Source organism: Melozone crissalis, unplaced genomic scaffold (assembly GCF_028551555.1).
Source record: "Melozone crissalis strain CALT ecotype California unplaced genomic scaffold, PUWL_Pcris_2 ptg000027l_1, whole genome shotgun sequence".
In the NCBI taxonomy this organism is placed as follows: domain Eukaryota; kingdom Metazoa; phylum Chordata; class Aves; order Passeriformes; family Passerellidae; genus Melozone; species Melozone crissalis.
Window position 1 is genome coordinate 46,242,100 of NW_026535805.1, and position 21,932 is coordinate 46,264,031.

The 21,932-nt window shown below is 34.0% G+C and overlaps 1 protein-coding gene across 2 annotated transcripts in view; it reads left to right on the forward strand.

Moving 5' to 3' along the window:
- The window catches only part of TBC1D32 (TBC1 domain family member 32), a 74,376-nt gene that overhangs the window by 25,504 nt on the left and 26,940 nt on the right, over positions 1–21,932 (forward strand). For both annotated transcript variants that reach the window (XM_054279112.1, XM_054279113.1), the window contains exons 21-26: positions 450–568; positions 1,163–1,279; positions 4,737–4,825; positions 14,854–14,976; positions 16,252–16,360; positions 17,193–17,286. In XM_054279112.1, the coding sequence (XP_054135087.1) occupies positions 450–568; positions 1,163–1,279; positions 4,737–4,825; positions 14,854–14,976; positions 16,252–16,360; positions 17,193–17,286 (651 nt within the window). The remainder of the gene's footprint in view (positions 1–449; positions 569–1,162; positions 1,280–4,736; positions 4,826–14,853; positions 14,977–16,251; positions 16,361–17,192; positions 17,287–21,932) is intronic.

A 21,932-nucleotide genomic window follows, 5' to 3' on the forward strand; every position in this document is an offset into this window, starting at 1 on the left:
TTTAACAATTTAAATTCAGCTAGTAGGGCTTCTCCTAAAGTTGGGGTTTTTCTAGTCCTTTTCACTGTGGTCTGTTATAATTTATTTATGAGTTATAGTGAATCTGTATTTTTAGAACCACAGAGAAAATACTAGCTAAGCCTTGATCCATTGCAGTTAACTTTTTAAAGAAGGCCAGAAGCTCATTTACATAGAAGACATATGAATGTAGTCCTACTCTAGTGTAATAGCCTTTGGAAACCATTGGCACAGACTGTAGAATGAACATAAGCAAACTGCTCTAGGAAGGTAGTTTGGAGTATTGAGAATAGCAGGGATAGTAACCCTAAGGCAATATGTGTGGTGAAATTTCAGCCTTCAGTATAGGGAATTTTACACATCTTGGTTAGAATTGTGGTGTAAAATATTTCTGACATGAAACTCATGATTAGAACAAACATTTGTTTTAGGCTTTGTAAAGGCACTTGTAACTGAATTATGGGCTCTTTTGGAGTGTGGAAAAGATGATTTGAGAATAACCCAACCCAAATCTACTCCAGTTGACCCTATTGACCAAAGTTGTCAGAAGGTGAGAAATTATTTAATCTTATGTTTTTGTATGGAAAGAAACAGTGCTGTGGTTCAGATAGGAAGACACATACCTTTCTGTAAATTTTTATTATACCTGCTTCTTGGCCCTTGTGTCAAAATTGGTATAATACACTAGTTAAAACATGACTGATACAGGATTCTTATGTTGCATGGCTGTTCACAATGCCAAGGATTAACTATGAAATAATGAATAAAAATCATGGCAAAATGAAGTCTTAAGTGCTGGCCATCAGTTTATGTCCTGATTACTGTAATAAAATCAGGAATTTTAGATTTTAGATTATTCTTTGTCTCAAGATTTTAGAATTAAATGGTAATGAAATACTGTAATTTTCAAAATTGTATGTACCATATGATAGGTAATAGATATTTCATACACTACTGCACTTTTAGATTATACAGATGCCTACCAGGTATACAGTCTTATTTTCGACAGGTGTATTTATGTTAAGTTCAGCCTGTAAAGGATAAGAACAAAGTTAATGTAGATTGCAAACAATTGCTAACACTTACTTGGTTGTACTTAACAGATTAATATTCCCTGTTGTCCCTCCTTTTTTTCTTTCTCTAGTCATTTTTGTTTCTGGTAAACTTGCTAACTTACCCAGCAGTTTTTGAGCTCCTGAGTAAACGAGATATACCAAATAAACCCATGTATTCATTCCGTGAAGTACCCACAGATATAATTGTAAGTATTTTGAAGGAAAAATAATTCTGTGAAGACATTTTTACCTGAGAAAATGTTTTTGTTGTAAAAGAGTAAGTTTTTTTTTCCTATTGAAAGATTTTTAATTTTTCTGCATTTTGTATTATATACAGCATGAGGGCAGTATATGCACATATCACTTCATATGAACCTAAATTTTCATTTTGAAATCTTAAAGGTAATATAAATTTTGATGCCTAATTTAAAGATCATCTTTCCTGACTTGTGTTTTTTCACAGAAAGAAAGTAACATAAATAATCATGTTTGTATGTGCATACAGTTACATATGGGAAAATGTTGGAAAATATGTATACTTGTACTTTATACAGCATTGCTCTATCACACTACTTGTGGATTTAAAAAGAATAAAAGAAAAAAAACCAAAACAAAATGTAAACACAAAAGCCTCATATCTCAGGCTATTTTTTAATAGGACACGTAATTCACACAAAGGAAAAAATCAGTAATTGGAAAGCTACTGATTAAGACATACTTCAGAGAAATAGCTTTACCATTTCTGTATTTAGTATTATTTTGTATTCAATCATTCTACTGCAGTCAATTATGGCTTTTTTCTCATCTACAAAGCACAGACAATTTGTGACCTTGTGTGGCAGTTAAAATCAGATTTTTTCCCTAATGAGTTAGCACTTTAAATTGCTGTTATGTTGAAGTGTTTGTCTAGCATAGGCTCTGGATTGGTGATATTTGAAGTTGTTTAGACAGAGTTTATCATAATAGTGTATATTAGGTTTGGAAGATATTTTGGGGTTCTCTTTTGCAATACTGTTTTGATGATTTCAAGAGGAAATTGCATGACAAATTTCATTTTTCCAATCTACTCAATGCTAGTGTGTTCACCGATGGATAGCTTTGTTCAGTTACCAAGTTTTTTAAGGAACTCAGAGTGAGAAAGATAGATGTATGCTGAAAATCATAAGTATTTGAGAGCATTCAAATTGTGGTAGATCTCAAGAAGGATTTTTGCAGCTTTTGAAAGCCAGTGTTATTTTAGCTTTAGAGGCACTTGAGTATTTTATGAAATTTTCTAGGTTTCTAGAAATACCAATACTGATACAATTGTTCAAAGTTCCCTGAGGAGATAAAGATATTTTGGATGAGGTTTGTCTCAGTGAACTACTGTGCAGCAGTGGATTTTGTGGGCCTAGCCATCCAAGATACACCTAGATATGTAAGATAGGCATCCAAGATGATGTAGTTAGCAGAAAGGAAATTGTGAGATCCTCTAATGTTAGTTTAACATATAATGGCTGAGTCTAAGTACACAGAAAATTTCTGAAGTTAAGAAGAGATACAGGTTTGTTATGACTATGTTTTTGGGCAGTGATTCCAGAAAGCAAAAGGTAAAAGATTTTGACTAGATATAACTACAAGAAGCAAAGTAAAAGCAACTTCTGTGCCACTGGAAGATTTGATCGGAAGACCTAACTGCTTTGTGTCTCTTTTTTTGAATTGTATTGTGTTGCCATGGAATGTGACTTGTTTATGCTAAACTATATTTGCTAATGCACAGAACTTAATCATTTTGGTATATCCTTTATTTCTTGAAAACCCAGGATTTAAACATTTTTACTTCCTTTATATTTTTTATCTGACTAGCTGTATCATTGATTGAACAGATTATCAGTTGCTAACAACTGATAATAGTGATAGTTGATAACAACTTTTACAATTTTTAACTGTAGACTAATGAGGTTTTCATTTGTGCCCTTAGGGAAATTTTTCTTAATACATGTAAGATTTCTCTTTGCTGTGTTTGGCATGTAAAATTATTTTAGGGAATGGAACACATAAATGAGGATTTTCTGCCTGCCTCCAGTCTTTGAAGGTTTCTGCAGTGTATATATTCAGGAGAATCTAGTTTGGAAGATAGCCTCTAGACCTGTAGCTTTGAAAGACATTAGAAAAGGTGATTTTCTTCAGCGATTCTAGAGAATCTTAGATGGTTTGTCTTAGATATTCCAAGTAGATGACATCTGACCTGTAATATTTAAGCTATGCTCTGTGGCTGAGCAGTGAAAATCTGTCCACAAATTTTTTGGATGTAATCCTGTGTTAGACCTTGTTCATTATCTTCCTTCCTAAAATCCCAAATCAGAGCTTAGTCTCCTTTCTCAGTAGTCCTCTTACTGTGCCTGCTGTTTGTACTCTTTTGCAACTCCAAGCTTTGATTTATAAATGAGAGAAGGAACATAATGCCAGAGAAATATCCCTTAGCATTTAACTCTTTATACGCACAGATATCTGAAAAAATCTTAATTCCCAAACAAATCAATTGCTTGCATTATCAATTTTATGAACAGCCTTGAGGTCCAAGTTGAGTTTTTTAATTGAGAATTTTATTTTAAATATACTATGTGGAAAAAGCTGTCTCCCCCAGTGCCCCAGAAATCTAATAGGAAAAGTATACTTTCACTGTATTTTAAGTAAGAGTACATTCTATGAAGACAGTTTAATTTGAAAAGTTCTAGACTTTGTTTTCTTTCTATTGTGAGTTTTACTCGTGATTTTTACTTTTCTCCATTGAAAACCAGAGCTTTTGTTAATTTCAATGAAGTATGAGTATTAACTTTCCCTTCATATCTTATTGAAATGACTCATTGATCTAATTAGGTGAATAATAACTCCCTCTGCTGTCTCTGAAACTGTACTTATAAAATGTGGAGAAAATAGAAGTTCGTATTTAATCGAGATTAAATAAACCTCATAAGGATTTTGTAATCTGTTTCTTGTGACCATAGCACAGCAATCTCTCTCTGACATGATAACAAGACTGAACATGAACAATGTTTTTGTTCATTCCTTAGTTTTTTTAATGAAATAATTTTTTCAGAAGCAGTTTGCATGTGCAGTGAGCCAGAGGGGAAGATAATTGGGTTGGCTTTGTGGAAGAAGTGGGAAGCAGCCACAAGTCGTTGTCTGCTACATGAGATGCTCCAAGATGAAAGGTGTAAACCTCAACATCTGAGCCGTCTTGTTAGAGCAAGACTAAATGGCTGTGTTGTGAAGCATGTAGTACTAACTGCTGTGAGAAAGGGTTATTACACTGAAGGAGTTGCTGTTCTCTTTATTAAAATAGACATGTACACACTTCAAACATGCAAAAAAAATTAATTTTTTTTTTGTGGTTTAATGCTAAAGAAGGACTAGGATAGTCGACATGCAAGGATCTTTTTGTACGTTTATATTTTTAATAGATTTTTTTTCCTAACCTTCTACATGGTTAGGAAAGTTTTGCCTTTTTTGCCTTCAATTTTGCTGTTGACTTTTGTGTGGAAAACACCTCCTGTTACAGAAATAATTTCAGTGTGTGTTTTAATAATAGTTTTCATTCAATAGTAAATATCCCTATGAAACTATAATGTGCATAAATTATAAAAGCCTACATGGTTTTTCACATTTCTCTTCCTTTGACAGGATATTATTGACAGGCTTATAATTTTGAACTCAGAAGCTAAAATTCATTCGTTATTCAATTATGAACAGTCCCATATATTTGGTCTGAGGTAAGGTGCATGTTTTTTATTCTCTGGTCACATTAACTAAATAGAATGTAATATGCTTGGATGTGTTACTTCTGACAAGATAACATTGTTTGGGTTTTATTATGTATGAAGGTGAAATTTCCCCTTTTTTTACTATAAGATTAAATGAAAAATGGCCTTCAAAATGAGAACAGTGATGGATCTTATCTTATTATCTGTAAATGGATATATTGTAATATGAGAAGCAGTGATAGAAATTGCATGTTATTTTGCCTACTTGACTGTAAAAAACAAGTTGTACATCCACTGTACACCAAAATACCAAAATTATTTTTACTATGTTTATGTGATTTTGGTTTATGTAGTTTCTGTGTACTTAAAATTGTTTTTTAACTATTTGTTTAATTATCACCTATTTCACAAAAACCTAGTTTAAGGAGTGTAGCATTTGGTTCCAAATATTTCTAGAACCTAAAGGTACACTTAAAAGATGCTCACACTGTTATGCTCATGTATTGTAATATTCAGTGCTTTATAATTTTAACATAGAAATTATTTTCTGCATTTTTATTCTGTTTTCCAAGGATGACTATATAAATACTTGAATTCACATTTTTGTTGGGAACTTATTATAGACAGTTGAAATAAAAACCTATTGGATTGTACTTCACAATATGGAAAACTTTGATTACCTTGCTTGAGCAAGATATAGCCCAACTGATTAAGTTCTGAAACCTTAGCTTTTTGCAGCTTTGTTTTTGCTTCAATATCGCAATTAAATTATTTCATACTATATATGAATAATTGTATGAATATGTATGATACAGTACAATTTGTTGATAAGGATGAGCATAGAGGAGATGAACAATGGCAGAGATTGGAGTTGGGAGATATATATGATTTTGACATATAAATCAGAAGTTATAAATGCTGCTTTGGAGGAAATGAGATGGTTTACAGTTTAAAATAAAGGGTGGCGGGGCACTGGAACAGGCTCCCCAGGGAAGTGTTAAAAGAACTAAGCCTGACTGAGTTCAAAAAAGCGTTTGGACAGCGCTCTCAGGCATGTGCTGTGATTCTTGGGGTGTCCTAGGGGTGCAGGTCAGGAGTTGGACTGGTCCTGATGGGTCCCTTCTAACTCAGGATTTACAGTATTAAGACTTATTTAGAGTATTAAGACTTGCAAATAACCGTGGCCTGTATTACCTGAACATGAGAGGTGTACAGTTCATTTCAAAGTTCTGTGAATGCTGCTGACTGCAGACATCCATGTTCCGTAAATGAACCTTGCCTTGTGTAGTTGATTTGCTCCTTGACCAAATTCCATCAAGAGTTCTAAGTTCAGCAGGAGTTATACCAAATAATATTAGGTGCTTAACAGATCTGAAAATGTGGAAATTATAGTAAAAGATCTAATCTTTGCTGTTATGTAGAAATTAAATATTTATGTGATAATTGCAGCATTGAAAAACAGTATGATTTTGTGAAGCAATTGTCTGGAAACATTTCTGCTAGACTTAATACCAATAATACAGCCAAAGCCACATTCTTTTAATTGTTCACAGATCTACACAGCCATACACCATATATGTGGCTCAACTCAACCCATAGTTGAGTGCTGAACTTCAGATCTCTTTAACTTACAGTGTTATACTGTGAGGTCCTGCTTTTCTTGTTCAAAACAGTTACACATGTAGTTGACTGTTAAACGACTTCTGCAATTTAGAACTACACTTTGCTTTGTGTGTATACTGAGCTTCAGTGTCTTAAATTATTTTGGTTATTAGGTGTGCAATTGCATATAAAGCATAAAATACATAGGTATTTCCACAGTCTGTTTAATCCAAAATGCACAGGTATTTGGGATATTTATGTTTGTAATTTTATTACTTCATTTTCTGGTGGATAGTTTTTTTCATTTTGAATAAGCGTGAATTCTGTATTACAGTTTTGAAGGACAGTATGGTAGAGGCTTTGCTGTCAACTTCACTTTTCAAGCTTAACCACTGTAAAGTGGTGTGCATGCAGTAGAAGGCAAACAGAAAACATAGGGAAGCAGAATAGGGTGTCCATAGCTTAGTCTTTAAAGAATACTCCCTATGGTGCATTCATATAGATTAGGGTTTGTGTGGGCAAGGGTGAAATACTCAGTGTAACCACAAGCAGTAGCTAATTTCAAATCTGTGGTTCCTTTGGTTTTCTTCTTGTTGTTACTCTTTGGTTTTGTTAGGGTTTTTTTGTTTGTTCATTTGCATTTTTATTTTGGTTTGGTTTTTTGTTTGGTTTTTTTATTTGTTTGTTTTTAGGTTCTTGGAAGTATCTTTGCCTAGGATGATTCTTCAGTAGTTTCAGACAGTGATCTGATATTCCATTAATTGAATCTATTATGTATTTGTGCAATGAGTTTTGTTCACTTGAAGGTCCTTTTAAGCTAACTGGAGAAAAAAAAAGTGTTATTATCGTTACTATTATGTATTTATTAAAGGGAAACCTTAGGCAAGAAGTTGGAGATAGGAATAGAAATGTCTAAGTATATAGACAGTTCCTAATTTGTCTATAGAAAGATTTTCAAGCTGTCAGTTCAGCTTTTAGCTTCAAAGCAGCTTTACACTTATTTAGAATTGAGAAGTGTCCCAGTTGACTAGTATCAGTTGATAAAAGAATACTGAAGGCTGTCTCAGACACTCTTTTGTACAGGCTGAAAATCTGGATGCACAGGAGCTAATGCAGAAATTCTCTGTGGTCTTTCTGTTGTAGAAGGTTCTGAACTTGCCATCAGAGCACAAATCCTACAAAAAGGAAATTAAGAGCAGTAATTAAAGCAATATTTTTTTTAACATACTAAACAGAGAGTATTTTCTTAGTTTAATGATCAGCTTTATTTCTCTGATACAAGTACACCCATAAATCTGATTTTAAAAGATACTGCATATGAGAAATAACAGTTTTCTTAAAATGTGACACTAGAAGTCTTTACCACCTCCCTGTTGAGGCCATGCTCTTTGAAGAGCTCTCTGTCTCTAACTTATATTAAAAAGGAATCTTTCACATTAATGATATTATATATTATCAACACATTTTGTCTAGTATTTCAGTACGGTAAATGCATTCATGAGTTTTTACAGCCTGCCAAGAAAATATATTAATAATATATATATTTTCAAAGTCTTTGCCTGAAGGATTATTCAGCTATTTACATATTGCTGTTCTCTCTATTCAGAAAATAGCTTTTCTGTGAATGATAGTGACACTGTTTTATTAGCTGGATTAAAGTGTGGCAGAGTAAGAATTTCTAGCTTTGAGGATCAGGTTCCTGTCTCTAAACAGTATCAATACCCCAAAATAAATTAGAAGATACTCAATTAGTGTTGGCTTGAGTAAAAAACAGGAGAAACAACATTACTGGAACATACCTACACTGTGGGTAGTGGGAAGAGATAGAGTTTGTTTACAGGCAGATCTGCAAAAATTCCCTTTTACTTAATAGAGTACTTTTGTAACACACTGTTCTTGGAATCTCTTATTTGTGGACATATGATAAAATGGCAGTAAGGGGCATTTGAATACTTTAAAGAGGAAAATTAGACATTTTTTTTCCTTTGGCTATCTTTTTTTTTCCCCCCAGTGGCTTATTTTAAGCATAAATCAATAAAATGCCTAAATATTGTGAAGTCAAAAGATCTTTTGTACATACATTCTGAATCAGAAGGACCTTTGTTAGTTCCACACTTGTTCACTAAGGTGCCTCCTGCTAGTGAGCATCAAGCAACTCTGTTAAAGTGTTTGGCCTTCTGCAGGGGCATACCTGGAAAATTCTGAGGGTAAACCCTTTTCCTTCAGATATGCAAATTGTGACTGTTTAATTTTAAAGATTCAATCAGTTTGCCTGTCATTAGAGATATCTGAAGATAACCCATTTCGTAGAAGTGTAATTTCAACTGCAGTGGAAAATAGATTTATTTTAGGCTTCTCTAAGGCAAGGCTGAAAATCCAGCATTTATTACAATGCTCTTTGTGAATAAATGTATTTCTTTTTCTGTGGAATTAAAGAAAATTGTAAATATTAGTCTAAGTCATATGCTCATCTGTATCAGCCTCAGGATTGTAAATCTACTGTCTGCTCCAAATAGAAAAATAATTATGGCTTGTTATTTTCAGGTTTGTGTAATAAAGATTTTGACATTGTTAAGTCACATTTTCTTTGTCATATAAAATATTATGGTGGATATGTTTTTGTTTATGTTTTCTTGCCTACCAAGTGAGTGCAGAGAATTATTAAAATGCATTGTATCTATTTCTGTTGCCCTAAAAATCTAGCTGAGAAAGATTTAGGAAAGAAAATTTAAATGGCTTATACTTTACTGACATCAAAGTCAATCAGCATCTTGAAATTTGCCTTAAAGCAGTACATATCTGTCAAAATTTAATCTAGAGCATTCCAGTGAAATCCAGGTGAATGAATTAAATGAAAAAAAAAAGTGATAGGCAAAAGATAACTTTGTGAGTTTAGGAAATAAAAATAATAAATGTTCCTGCATTCTTCTCCATTACTTTGTCAACTGCATTTTAAACACCTCCCTTATATAATAGCATTTTAATAGTGAGGTAGCCTCAGCATGTGAAATAGGTCATTCCTTAATTGTACTTGCATTATGTATATTATTATTAATTAAGAGAATGTGTGATTTTAATGATTGCAACACAATGCTGTTTATATTTAGTCTCTCTTTTCCTTTCTCTTTATGAAAAAGCATCATGAGTAGCAGAATCCAGAGGTAAAAGGGGACAGGGTCTGGATTAGCAGTGACTACTAATGATGGGGATTTGCAACAGGATTGTGTGAGAATGCTTCCACATTATCTGTGATCATGGAATTACACAGTTAATTCAATTTTTTTGCTACCTTATAATTTAATATAAATTTACTAGGTTTATTAATTTAAAACAAATAGTTATTAATAAAATAGGAACAGTAGATTCTGTGATCAGATTTTACTTGCTTGTTGACTTTTTTTCCTTTACTTAAAATTTTTCCCTTCTGATCCTCTAGGCTGGCAAGTGATGCTCATGAAAAGCATTTTTATTTAGCTGGGGAAACTTTTATCATTAGCAATCACATGTCATTTGTTGGTGCATTGGGTAGCTGAAATGGTGTAGGTGCTCTTTGGCAAATCTTTTCATGTGGAAAACATTGTAAGGAATATGTTAGTCCCTGAGTGTTCTTTCTGGGAGAAACATGACTGCCCTGAGGTAGTAGCTTCCAGCACCTCAGGCACAAAATATGTAACTCCTGTATCCAGAAACTCTTTTTTTTTTTTTTATTTTTTTCCAAAACCATGCATCGTCCTCAGTGGAACAATTGGAAGCCTCCATCCTTTAGCTAGACCAAGTGCAGAGACATCCTCTGTCTGCTCATTTCTAATGCCTTTTGTTCAGTTTGCAAAGGCAGTGTGCAAGGCTTTGCTGGGTCGAAGCTTCCAAATGCCCTTTGTGTTCCAACACTGACTGAGAGGCTTTGGACTTCTGTAGGGTTTTTTTTTTAGCCATAGCCTCTGTCTACTGGTCTGGCACTTGAAAATAATTGCTGTTCACTGTTTGGATCCATGTTCTCATTGAAGCTTAGGCTCTTACTCAGAGTTTAGTAAGGAGTAAATCAAATTATTAATGTAAGCTCTGATGTTAAATGGGCTGTCCTCCATTATGTTGACACTGGAATTGTTTAATGCAAGTTTGGCTTTGGATTTCACTTTGTTGTACATAGCCATTTAGTGAAAAGGAGGTCCTGCTACTGCAAAGAAGTTCCAGTCCTTCATTTATTGCTCTTCAGTTTTTAATATTTATTCCTGAGAGATGAAATAAAAGCACCTTACCTTGTCCCACAGCTCAGCTCTCTGCAAATATCATGTTATGTATTTTGTACTGGCCTGATTCAGCCATGCCTATATCTGTAGAAGGGGTGTAACTACAAGCCCAAAGAAAACCTTTTACTAAAGACCAGTTTAGTCCTCTATTTCAGCATCATGTCACTGTCTGTAGCAGAGATGTAAGCATTTTGTGTCTAGTTGGCCATTTTATGCTGCATGCACACATTTCTTACTGAGATTGTAGTATAGTTGACTTTGGATGAGCTGCTTACTTTTTTCTATGTGGTGGAAATTTTGTGCTGCTTATAGCATAAAATTTTATCTTGTTTCTCTGGAGTCCATACAGACTGGGGTCAAATTTTTTAATAGCACCCCACATGGGTGCTGTGTTTTGAATTTGGGACTAAAAGAGTATTGATAACACAGCATGTTTCCACTGATGCTGTGCAAGCAGCAGCTCAGCAACAGGGCTTTCTTTTTTATCAACATTAGCCATACCTAGGAATGCGTGAGAGGCTGGGAATGAAAACAGCTGGGACAGCTGATCTGAGCTGACCAAAGGAATGTTTTATACCACACAGCATCCCACACTGAGGGACTTGGAGGTTGGTCTTGCTGGTCTCATTAGTTAGAGACTGGCCAGGCACGAGTGGTGAGGGAGCGAGAAGCAGGGTGGGTGCTTAGGTGCTGACTGGTGTCAACCCACCACAGACTGTTACAGCTGCTGTTTTCAAGAGTAATATCTTGCATCTTTCACTGCCAGCTGAGCATTAGCAGATGTGCCTGAAGTGAGGACAGAACATCAGAGTGGCTTTGGAAAGAACATATGAAAGTAAGGAAGAATAGTGTATGGTGGTGTCATGAGAACTGTAGAAAAATAGAAAAACATAATAAAGGTCCTGTTTGAGAGAAATGTGGTTTGATATTGGGAAAAAGAACAAAGAACATACTCTTTTGTGTTCTTAAAAGGAACTCCTAGAAAAATACTGAGGTGATCATAAGCTATCCTCATAATATGCATTTTTAGCAACTCAGAGTAAATCATGGACAGTTTATTATATTATTTTCAGGCAAAAAAAAATGTAGAGAGACAGCATAAAAATTAGCAAGGTTTATTTACTAGCTGATTTATACCTCACAAAGGAGCTTTTGTTGTGTCATAATTAAAGAAGTCAATATGATTCCACAGAGCAAAACTAAGGAGATAGCCCGTGGAACAAAATAGTAGTTAGAATGCTTTCTTTTAGATTAGGGATTTCTGCAGGGAAGTATTAATTGTGAAATTGTAGTTCAAGGGGTAGAACTAAGGGAGTACTTTTCAAGAAAAATAGATAGGGGAGGAAATGCAGAATTCAGAACTAAATTACTTATTCCTAGCATATTTTCACAACTATGATATGTATTTTGATATTTCTGAATTTTTTTGAAACTGCCCTTCTAGAAAGGACTGCCTTCAGATAAACTTTTATTTTATATGCACTGCAGTTTGTTCCTGGGTGTGTGGTATATTTTACTAGTAGTGATCACAGAATTACATAATCAGAATTGAAAGGGAGATGGAAGGTTGCATAGTACAACTGCTCTGCTCAAAGTAGGTTCAACTATAGAGCATTACTCAGGGCTGTGTCCAGTCTGGTTTATAGTATTGTCAAGGCTGGTGATCCTGCAGCATCTTTGGGCAATTTGTTCCACTGTTTTACCACCATCACAGTATATTAAAATGGAATTTCCTTTCTTTCAATTCATGGCCTTTGCATCTAGTCTTTTCACTGGGTATCACTGAGAAGAGTCTGACTCAATTTTCAAACCTTCCTGTTAGATATTTATACACATTGACAGGATCTCCCCTGAGGATCCTCTGGGCTGAGCAGTCATAGCTCTCTCAGCTTTTCCCTATGTCAGATGGCCCAAGCCTTAATCGTCCTCTTGGCCTTTTGTTGGACCTGCTCCAGTGCATCCTTGTCATGCTGTGACTGGTGAGCTCAGAACTAGACCCAGCACTCCAGGTATGACTTCACCAGAATCAGTAGAGGGGCAGGGTCATCTCTCTCCAGCGACTTTTGGCAGCACTCTTCATTACACAGCCCAGGATGGTGATTGCCCTCAAGGGCATGTTTCTGGCTCATGTTCAAGCTATTGACCATCAGGACCCCCAGGTCCTTGACTGCAAAGTTGCTTTATGACTGTTTGTCCCCAGCCTGTACTGTTGCTGGGCTCTTCCCAGGTACAATAACTTCATCATAGTGTATCTTCCAATTTTCAGCAGTATTTAGGTTGGTGGTCTTTCTAAAGAAAATTTAAAAACATATCTCAAAAATATATGCTTTAATCATATTGTGTTATATCTGTAAATGTTTTATACATTCTCATAAGCATGTACTTCTTATAGATGAAATATTGAGATGGGGAGTCTGATCCAATTCTTATGTTCCAAAAACAAACAAAAAAGACAAAAACTCCATAGCTATATTCAAGCATATTTACAAATATACTTACTATAAAATGTGGGTTATTTTTTTTTTAATTGGAAACTTTATACGTTTGTAACTTTGAAAGGTAATTAATGGAATAGCACAATTAACCAAATAACCTCTACTTCAATAGTTGCATTTTTAAATGTCTTTTTCTGTGTAGGTGAAAATTTCATTTAAATGCCCAAGCAGCAGCTACTTACACTAGATCTTGTGTATTTCATCATTTATTCTACCACTATTCCATCCACCTAATTTTATTTGCTCATGGTTGGCTGTTCTTGTTGTTTTATTTTTTGCTCTGTCTTGCCTACCAGAGGAGATGATGTTATAAAGCATTCTCAGCTGCTAGTCTTCTCCCAAGTGGTTTTTAACTGCTGGTCTTTGCCACTTACTGTACTTCACAGAAAAAAATTATCCATCTTCATGATGGTTTCAGAGCTCTTTTCTGGATTTTTTCTTCTAAATAATAATAAAAATTATAGTTGAACAGTCATTTCTTCATCTGTGATTTAGAAAAGTACTGAGAACACAGAAAAAATGATGTCACAAAATAGTTAATGTAAAAGAAATAAAGCTGAAGAGTACTGAAACTGAACACAAGTTGTTTAAAAAACAACAGAGAAAAACCTGAGACATAATCTCATCTTGGCTGTTTAATCCTTGGGCACAACTGTATAAATTTGCAGGTGTTAAATTATTGAGAGAATGGCTTATGAATTTTTGCTCTTGTCAGTAGAAACATATGAGGAATTACATGGAAGAAAATAAGCTTTGACTAACAGACTATAAATTTAAAACAGTATATTTTCTAGTTCATATAAAATCTTATGTGAATGCAAAATATAATGCTGATCAGCCTTAATTTATGTTGCATTTTATGACTGTGTTAAAACAGGAAATAAAACCAGTAACAAGAATGTTTAGTTACATTGTTTTCCTTGAACTGGAAGCCCTCAATGAAATTATTCTGTTGTGGTCTTAGAGTGATTAGATTAGTTAAAACAAAAAGTAATGTGATTTGGACTGTTTTATTTCAGATTTATATAAAAATATGTTGGAGTACTTACCCTGTTAATTTGCCCCAAAGTTATGAAAGAAAATTGTATATAATGTACTGTCTTGTGCACTTGTTATTATTCATTTCATTTACCATTTGTGTTTCTCTGAAGAAACCTAACCCAGCAGATTTATTAGTTATGTTACATGCTAAATCTTTTATTGCTTTTGAACTGCATTAAATGTGATTATACAGAAGGTCTTAAAAGCCTCTTTTCTAAATGAAAGATATTTTACCTCCCTTCCTTCTTCCCCCTTCAGACAACCTAATTTTGAGTTGCTTTACCAGCCTATTATTGTATAATTTCCTTATATTTCACATGGAATGTCTTACTAAGCCTGTATCATTTTTGTTACACTGTGATGTAAACTCAAAAGCGACTGAGCTGACCAGTGGGTATTTTCTCTGGTTGTTCAGTGCACACAAAAAAAACAGCTGTTGGGTTGTGCCACTTGAGTGGTTGAAAAGGATATAAAAGTGTTCCTGACCTAGTTGTATGTGAGGTTTTTTCAGGCACTTCAAGTGGGTTTTTTTGCTGTTTTTTCCTCTTCTCCCTTTCCATTGCAAGATTTCATAAACATGTTTACCCTTGTCTTTCTGTGAATTACTGGAGTCCTGACTGATGTACTACCATTTCAATGTCTCCTTCTGCAGGCTATTAAATGTGCTGTGCTGTGAGCTCAATACCCTTTTACTCTTGGAGACTCAGTATAAAGTGTCACAAGTTTTACTAACTGCTCAGGAGGAAAATGTCACAGAAACTTCAGAAGGACCAGGGTAAGAAGTGATTGATGTAAATGTTATTTTAACTATCAAACTCTTCTCCTGAGAACAAATACACAAATGCCGTAGTAGCTTTAAACATACAAATGCTTTCACTTAAACTGGCTTCTAATGTCCATAAATTTCCTTACATGCAGGTTTGTCAGCAGTTTTAAATTATGGAAAGAATAATAGCCTTCTCTTTCTTCCATGTTCACCCGAAAAGTATAAAAAATAAAAAAGCAATTTTTTTTTTTTACTTTTTAGTTATATTACTCTTAAGGTGTTTCTAAAACAAAAAGTGTTTAAAACTTGTGAATGTAAGTATGCTTTCTAATTTTATATATTTTTTAATGTTATGTATTTAATATAAAATCAGGGTATTTTAATGTTCATGAATTACAGGCATCATACTTTGGGGTTTTTATGGGGGAGTATTTTTGTTCTTGTTGTTATTGTTTGGTTTGTAGCTTTGTCAACTCTCCAACAGCTTATTTGTAGCTTAGTCAACTCCCCAGCTTCTATGACTTTCCACTGCTGTCTTCTAAATAAAATTGCATAGTGCATCCTTTCAAAAGAAAAAAAGTATTTTTGGGACAGAAGCGGACAGTCATTTAGTTACTGACGTTTTTTCCTTTCTCATGGCATGCTGAGTTTGAAGTATTTTCCTCTTACTGTTTGTTATATGGGACCATTACAGAATGTAAGTCCAACAGTTTGGGTGAAGATAATAGTTATTTACTATTTGAACATGAAAGCTGCTATTTCCCTTCTAAGGAAAAACTTTTATTAAGAAACTTGGTGAATAAAACGTGGATGTTACTGCTTTCAAAGATTTTGTACCTTGGGCTGCACAGTGATTTCAGACAGCAAGTTGTCTCTGTTTCAAGTAGTGAGCAACTCTGCTTATTTGTGACAGCAGAAATATACTGGTAGGCAAAATAAGGAGCAAATTTTTATGGTCCATTAACTGTCACTGCCCTAATTATAAAATTTTTTATGTGACATAAGAAAATCTGTGAAATTTTCTACTCTTTTGGGTCCAGTAATTGCTCAAATTTTTCTAATCAGTAGTAGATAGGGAAGCACACAGAACAATGCTTGGAGACCTCTCAAAATACCTAATGTTTCTGTTTATTTATGCCTATTTGTATTCCAGCCTGTGTTTTAACTCTGGTATGTTTCTCAAAATAATCTTGCTTCTTTAAGTTTTGTGAATTAAATACTCAATAAATCAAAGCTTGTAATTTTTAAAGGTTTGTTGAGTTTTGTTTGGGTTTTATTCCACAGAGTTTTTATAATTGATGGTCTGTCAGTGGAGAGAAACCATGTTCTTGTAAGGATAAATCTGATTGGAGGACCACAGGAAAGGATTTTGCCTTTGAGAGAATTAGATAAGGTTAGAATTTTAAATTTGCCAGTTTCTTTCTGTACCTTCTGCCTTCATTAACTGAACATTTTTGCTGATAATTAAGCATGTGAAAAATTATTTAACACCAAACCACCTATAGCTTTATGAAGTGTTAACATTTTAAAGAAGTGATACACTGAGCAAATACATTGCTCCCACTATCTGGGGATTGCCATGTACCTAGGAGATGCTATGTTCAGATGACATCTTTATTTTGCTCCATTTTAATGTTACTTTTTAAGTGAACACAATTTGTTTGGTTTTTTCCTTTTATATTTCTGAGGTTTCTTTACTAGCTTTCCATTTATCTTTGTATTATTTGATATTTTTTCCATTCTTGGGTTCTTCTATGCAGTATCTAATACCTAGAGCTTTTATTAATGTTCTAACAAAGGAGTGTTTGTTAGGCAACTTTTTTAAATGTTCTACTTCCTGGCTGTCAGTCTCATAAAGATGAAATGCAGATTACTGTCAGCACAACAAAGATACCTAAATCAATATATAAAGTTGGACATACAGTTTAGTAGGTTGTTGGGGTTTCTTTTTTATATTTTTTATAAAACTTGCAATTTCCTTTGTGGTTGAAAAAAGGAACTGTAAAATCAAAACTGTCAGTGATATATATGCCATAAAAAATTATATTCTCAAAGCTTTTTGGATTTTCTATCCTTTTCTTTTGGTGATAGCACATCTCATTGGAAGTTGTAGTATCAAACAATTTTGGTGCATAGGCTGTAATTCTGGGAACTGTACCTTTGTTAATCGAGAAAAAGCTATTAATGTTTCTGTTAAATTAATTTATTTCTGTTCCTGTTTCTAGGACAGCGGTCTATATCCTTGGCCAATGTTTTCATCGCTACCTGTGCCAAAGTGCTATTTTGCAGAAATTCCTAGGAAAGCTGAATCCAGACAAGGTATGTAGAAAGCATGAGAGCAGTGTAGATTTCATGCAAGTATCTCAGTCAATTTAAAAAATTTCTTATTCCTTCCTCCCTGCACCCTGCTCCCCACGCTCATGTCCCTGATCATAATCTCATGAAATACTTAAGGTTATTTCAGTGCTGGCTGCAATTGTAGCTAAATAAGTTGGTGTAGTTTTGCTTGTCTGGCTTTGTGCAACTGTCAATCTGAAAAGCTGTTTGGTAATCTAATTCTTATGCACACTTCAAGATTAACCTCCTGACTCGTTTCTGGTGGGTGACTCATAAGGTACATTTATATCATCTCTCTAGTAACTGAAGCAAGACAGTTTGCTTAAACTGCAGAGTTCTTTGTACACTATTTTCGTGATTCACATCCCTGTGTTTACTGAGCTTGGTGGTGTGTGAAATAGACAGCGTTTAGGATAGTTGGTTTCCACATTGAACATCAATTTGGAATGTGAGCAGACTGAAGAATCCTTTGAAGAGCTACCTAGGCATAGCAGTTTAATTTGCACAGAGAAACTCTATAAAGGTTTTAGTTTGCATAGACAATGCAAAAGAATCAGGTGAATTGTTTGGTAAATAAATAATTAATTGTATTTATCCATGTTTATTATATATCCCTGAGATGAACTTACTAGAAATTATGAATTTCCGTAGCAGACACAGATTTACAGAAGTGATAGAAATTTTATATTAACTGTGGACTATAAAATAGTCTGTTTCTATATATCTGGGGGGAAAAAATTAAAAGGTGATTTCCTGCTCTGACCAGAAGAAAGGCCATATAGTTATAAAAGAAGAGAGTTTTCTGTATCTTAGCTTTTGTAATACTGTTCCAGGCTTCCCAAGGCAAGTTTCATAAGACAACAATCGGATAATGGTGAAGTGGGTGTTTTCGAAGAGGCAGTAGTGTTGTTCTTGGGTTGGAAAAGCATATTGTATTATTATTATTATTATTATTCTCAGAATGTGTTCAAAGGATCCCTCAGTTCTCTTGTTCAGAATAATTCTGTTGCTCATCATTACCCAGTGGGCCAATGAAATAAATATTACAGTTATCACATTTGTGGATGACAGCCAACTAAGCAAACTTGCGTAAAACTTTGATTAAAAGTAAATTTGCTGAAATGAAGTGTCAGAGGTTTTCAAATGAGTTTGAAAAATTGAAATCAAAGAAATATTTTAATTTGGAATGGCATTTTTTATTTTAAGGGTAACTGAAGTAAAAGATTATATAACTGCAAAATGAACAGAATGTTTGGTAGTGGCATCAAAATATTTTGTGTTTGTTGTTTGAAAATCAAAGGGAAATAAACCATTGAAAGTGTTCTATTTCAGTACTAGGTTAAAAAAACAACAAGCCACTCAATTGTGAACATAGGGTTTGCCAGACCGAAGCTTTCAGGATGTGCAAGTTATTTTGAAAGAAAGCATTAGAATAAATAGATCAAAAATTAAAATAATGAAATTCATAAATTGCTATTGTAGTGCTTGCAAAAAAAGAAATCAAGAGCATGAATAGAAAATGGAGAATATCTGAACTGTATTTTTAAGCACTATGATATGGCAGCAACAGAAGTTTTCTTTCACAAGAGAGTTTAAAAATGTGATTACAAGATGGATCCATGAGTTACATTTATACAAGATCTTACAACTTTGCTGTGAATATTCAGAATTCATGCTGTGTGCTACTCAGATTGCTTGGAGTTTAGAAAAATACTTGTTGAATTTTCATTCTGCTTCAGGGTTCACACAGACTTCTGACTGGCAAGAGTTTTGCAGCCATTGTGTGACTGGGAATGCATGACTGCTTCATTGTATCTGTTGACAAGGATTGAGGGCCAGCACAATGTCTTTGCTCAACCTGTGTTCAGATTTCATGCTGTAGTGTTTCATTAGGTAACCTGTGAGGTATCATTCTGGTCCCCTTATTTTGGTGTTTCTATGACATGAATAATTAAGACTGGTAGATTCTTAGTACTGTTAAAGAATGTATAGTTTCTTTGGCTGAAAAAGCTCTAACTGTAACTGTCATCCTGTCTGTCTTGACCTCTTATTTGTGTCCTCTTTTATTGCTCAAGAGGATTTTACCTTTTCTTGAAAATGTATTTTATATACATCACATAATTGTGATGGCAGATGTAAAAACATAACCTGAGTTGATTTTTTAATATATTTATATAATAGATGGAGATGGCTTGTGAGCATTAAAAAAAAAAAAAAGATTTTCAGATGTGCCTTGAATATGGTACTGCTAATAGTCCTGTTTATGACCCTCCTTTCTGATGGAGTTGAATGACAGATGCTATAACAGAATATTTTGGAAGTAGTGTGGCCAAGCTGAGGTCAGGGAAAAGGAAGCTTCATTTCCAGATCTCAGGACTTCTTTTATCCTGTATCTGGTATAATGGAAACCATGCATAAAACTGAAAGTAGCTTATGAGTGGTGGTTAATTAAAAGGACTTGTTCACACTGAGATTTACAGCATGAAAACCCAAGAAGTGGGTAGGGGTTTTATTCTATAAATTCTTTTGAAGAACAGTGCTAAATGTGCAACACTGACACCTTATGGTTCAGCTGTAATAAAAAGCAGAGCAATGGTAAATCTGGCATTGTATGGAACCTGTTTTCTAGCACAAAGGCCTGAAGGTTGTATGTAACAGAGCTCTTCTTTTAACACTCTTGCAAGAGCATATTTTGACTCACTGAATAAAAAAGGTCTCTATTGTAATTTAGTAACTGCACTGATGTAGTAGAGTATCTCTTTGAGGACACTTTGAGTAAGCAGACTCGCTCCAAAAATATGTTTGTATTTGAGGAAAACTTGCAGTGCATCAATGTTTACAAATATCTATCCTGGCTTTGCAGGTGCTAGGTATTTGTTTGTGTGGTATATGGGTCTGCAGGAAAGGATTTATGGAAAAATAAATTTGGTTGATTGTATGTTAATATGCTCTAATAATTTCAGCCAGTAGTTAGAGTTTGAAAACTACTGGATAGCCATATGCTAATGATTCACTTCTGTCAAAGATAACTTACAGTGAAACTTCAAATGATTTATGTGGATCATTATTTATATGTGAAAATTAATTATGCCATTTCTACTTGTTTACACTCCTGTTGCTTTTCATGTTTATTTGTTCAATTATTATTTTATTAAGGTAATTTGAGGAAGAACTATTAAGTAATTTTCAAAGAGTGATATTATATTCAGGAAACAACTGTGTAAAGATTTTTTTTAAACTTGTAGTATTAACTATAGTGTCGATTATTAAAAGTTAAACTCTTTACAAGGCTATTAAACTGTAATATTCACTCTTCTATTTGTACAGAATATGTTTTTCTTTTCTACTCCTAGCTCTGCAGTTATGACAGTTGGTAATGACTGTGGCTGAAGAATATTTTCCGTAAATGTCCTGCAGTGATGCATTCACTGCTTGACATTTCCCTAAACTTGGGTATTCTACCATTCATTAATCTTATTTTCTTCTGAAATCATACATTCCAGAATTGGTACCAAAAATGTGGTTATTTGTTATCAAAAGAATTTTTCCAATTTATCTCAGCCACTGTTATCTGAGTTCTTTGCTTTAAACTTCTAACTTGAATGGGAACATGCTGCCATGTTTACAGTTTGATTTCATTGAGGGTTTCTTGTTTGTTTGTTTGCTTGTTTGTTTTGTTTGGTTTTGTTTTTTTAATCTGATTTAATTCTTTTTTTTAGTACCTGGTATTAGCAGTGTTTAAGTTTTTTTTTTAATTTTCTCTGTCAAAGAATCAGCTGTATTATCTTTTCTGTTATTCCTTATAATGTCACATAAATGCCTCTATCACCTACACTTCTTTGACTTGTACTCCTTTTTATATTTGCCGTGATATTAATGTACAAGTCTGTTGCCTTTTGCTTTTAAGTCCACTCAATTAAAAAAAGGTGAAAGAGTAGTAAGGTCTATGAGAAATGCACATAAGCTTTCCTTAATTATACATGTCTATATGGATTTGTTTCCATGTACTAGCCAAATAAATTGTAGTCAGGTTATTAATCTCTCAGTTTAGATTTTGAATAAAATATGCATGTATTTACAGATCTTAGTTATTAATCACAGAAAAACACTTCTGCCACAAAGCACAGTCAGATGAGAAGGGGCTTGTTACATTTCTTATGTTTTATAAAACATTGATGAATTTTTCTGGGTCTTACTTGCTTTAGAAGATCTAAACAAGCTAGCTGAAGAATTATTTGAAGAAGTATAAAGCAGCATCTTTTAGAAAAGGGAAATCAATTTAAACTTGCTGTTATGATGCAGTGGTTCAGATTTCATACATGCGTGGAAGTGTAACTTATTTATAGTGCAATTTCATAGCTTCGCATACTAGTCAATGTGGGAGTTCTGTTTTTTTTTTCATGGGATTACACAGAACAACCAATGCTAGCACAAGGTAAGTACAAGTAATGGATGGGTTGGCAAAATATAGCTACGTGTGAAGAAGAGAGCAGAAGTGCAGCAGATTAATGAAATTGACATTAGCTTCTTTTCAATCATGTCCATATTTAAAAGCTTGCTAGCTTTTAAATGACTAAGACTTTCCTCAGTAGAGGAAGGTGTTAGTCATTTTCTTCCTCATGTTTTCT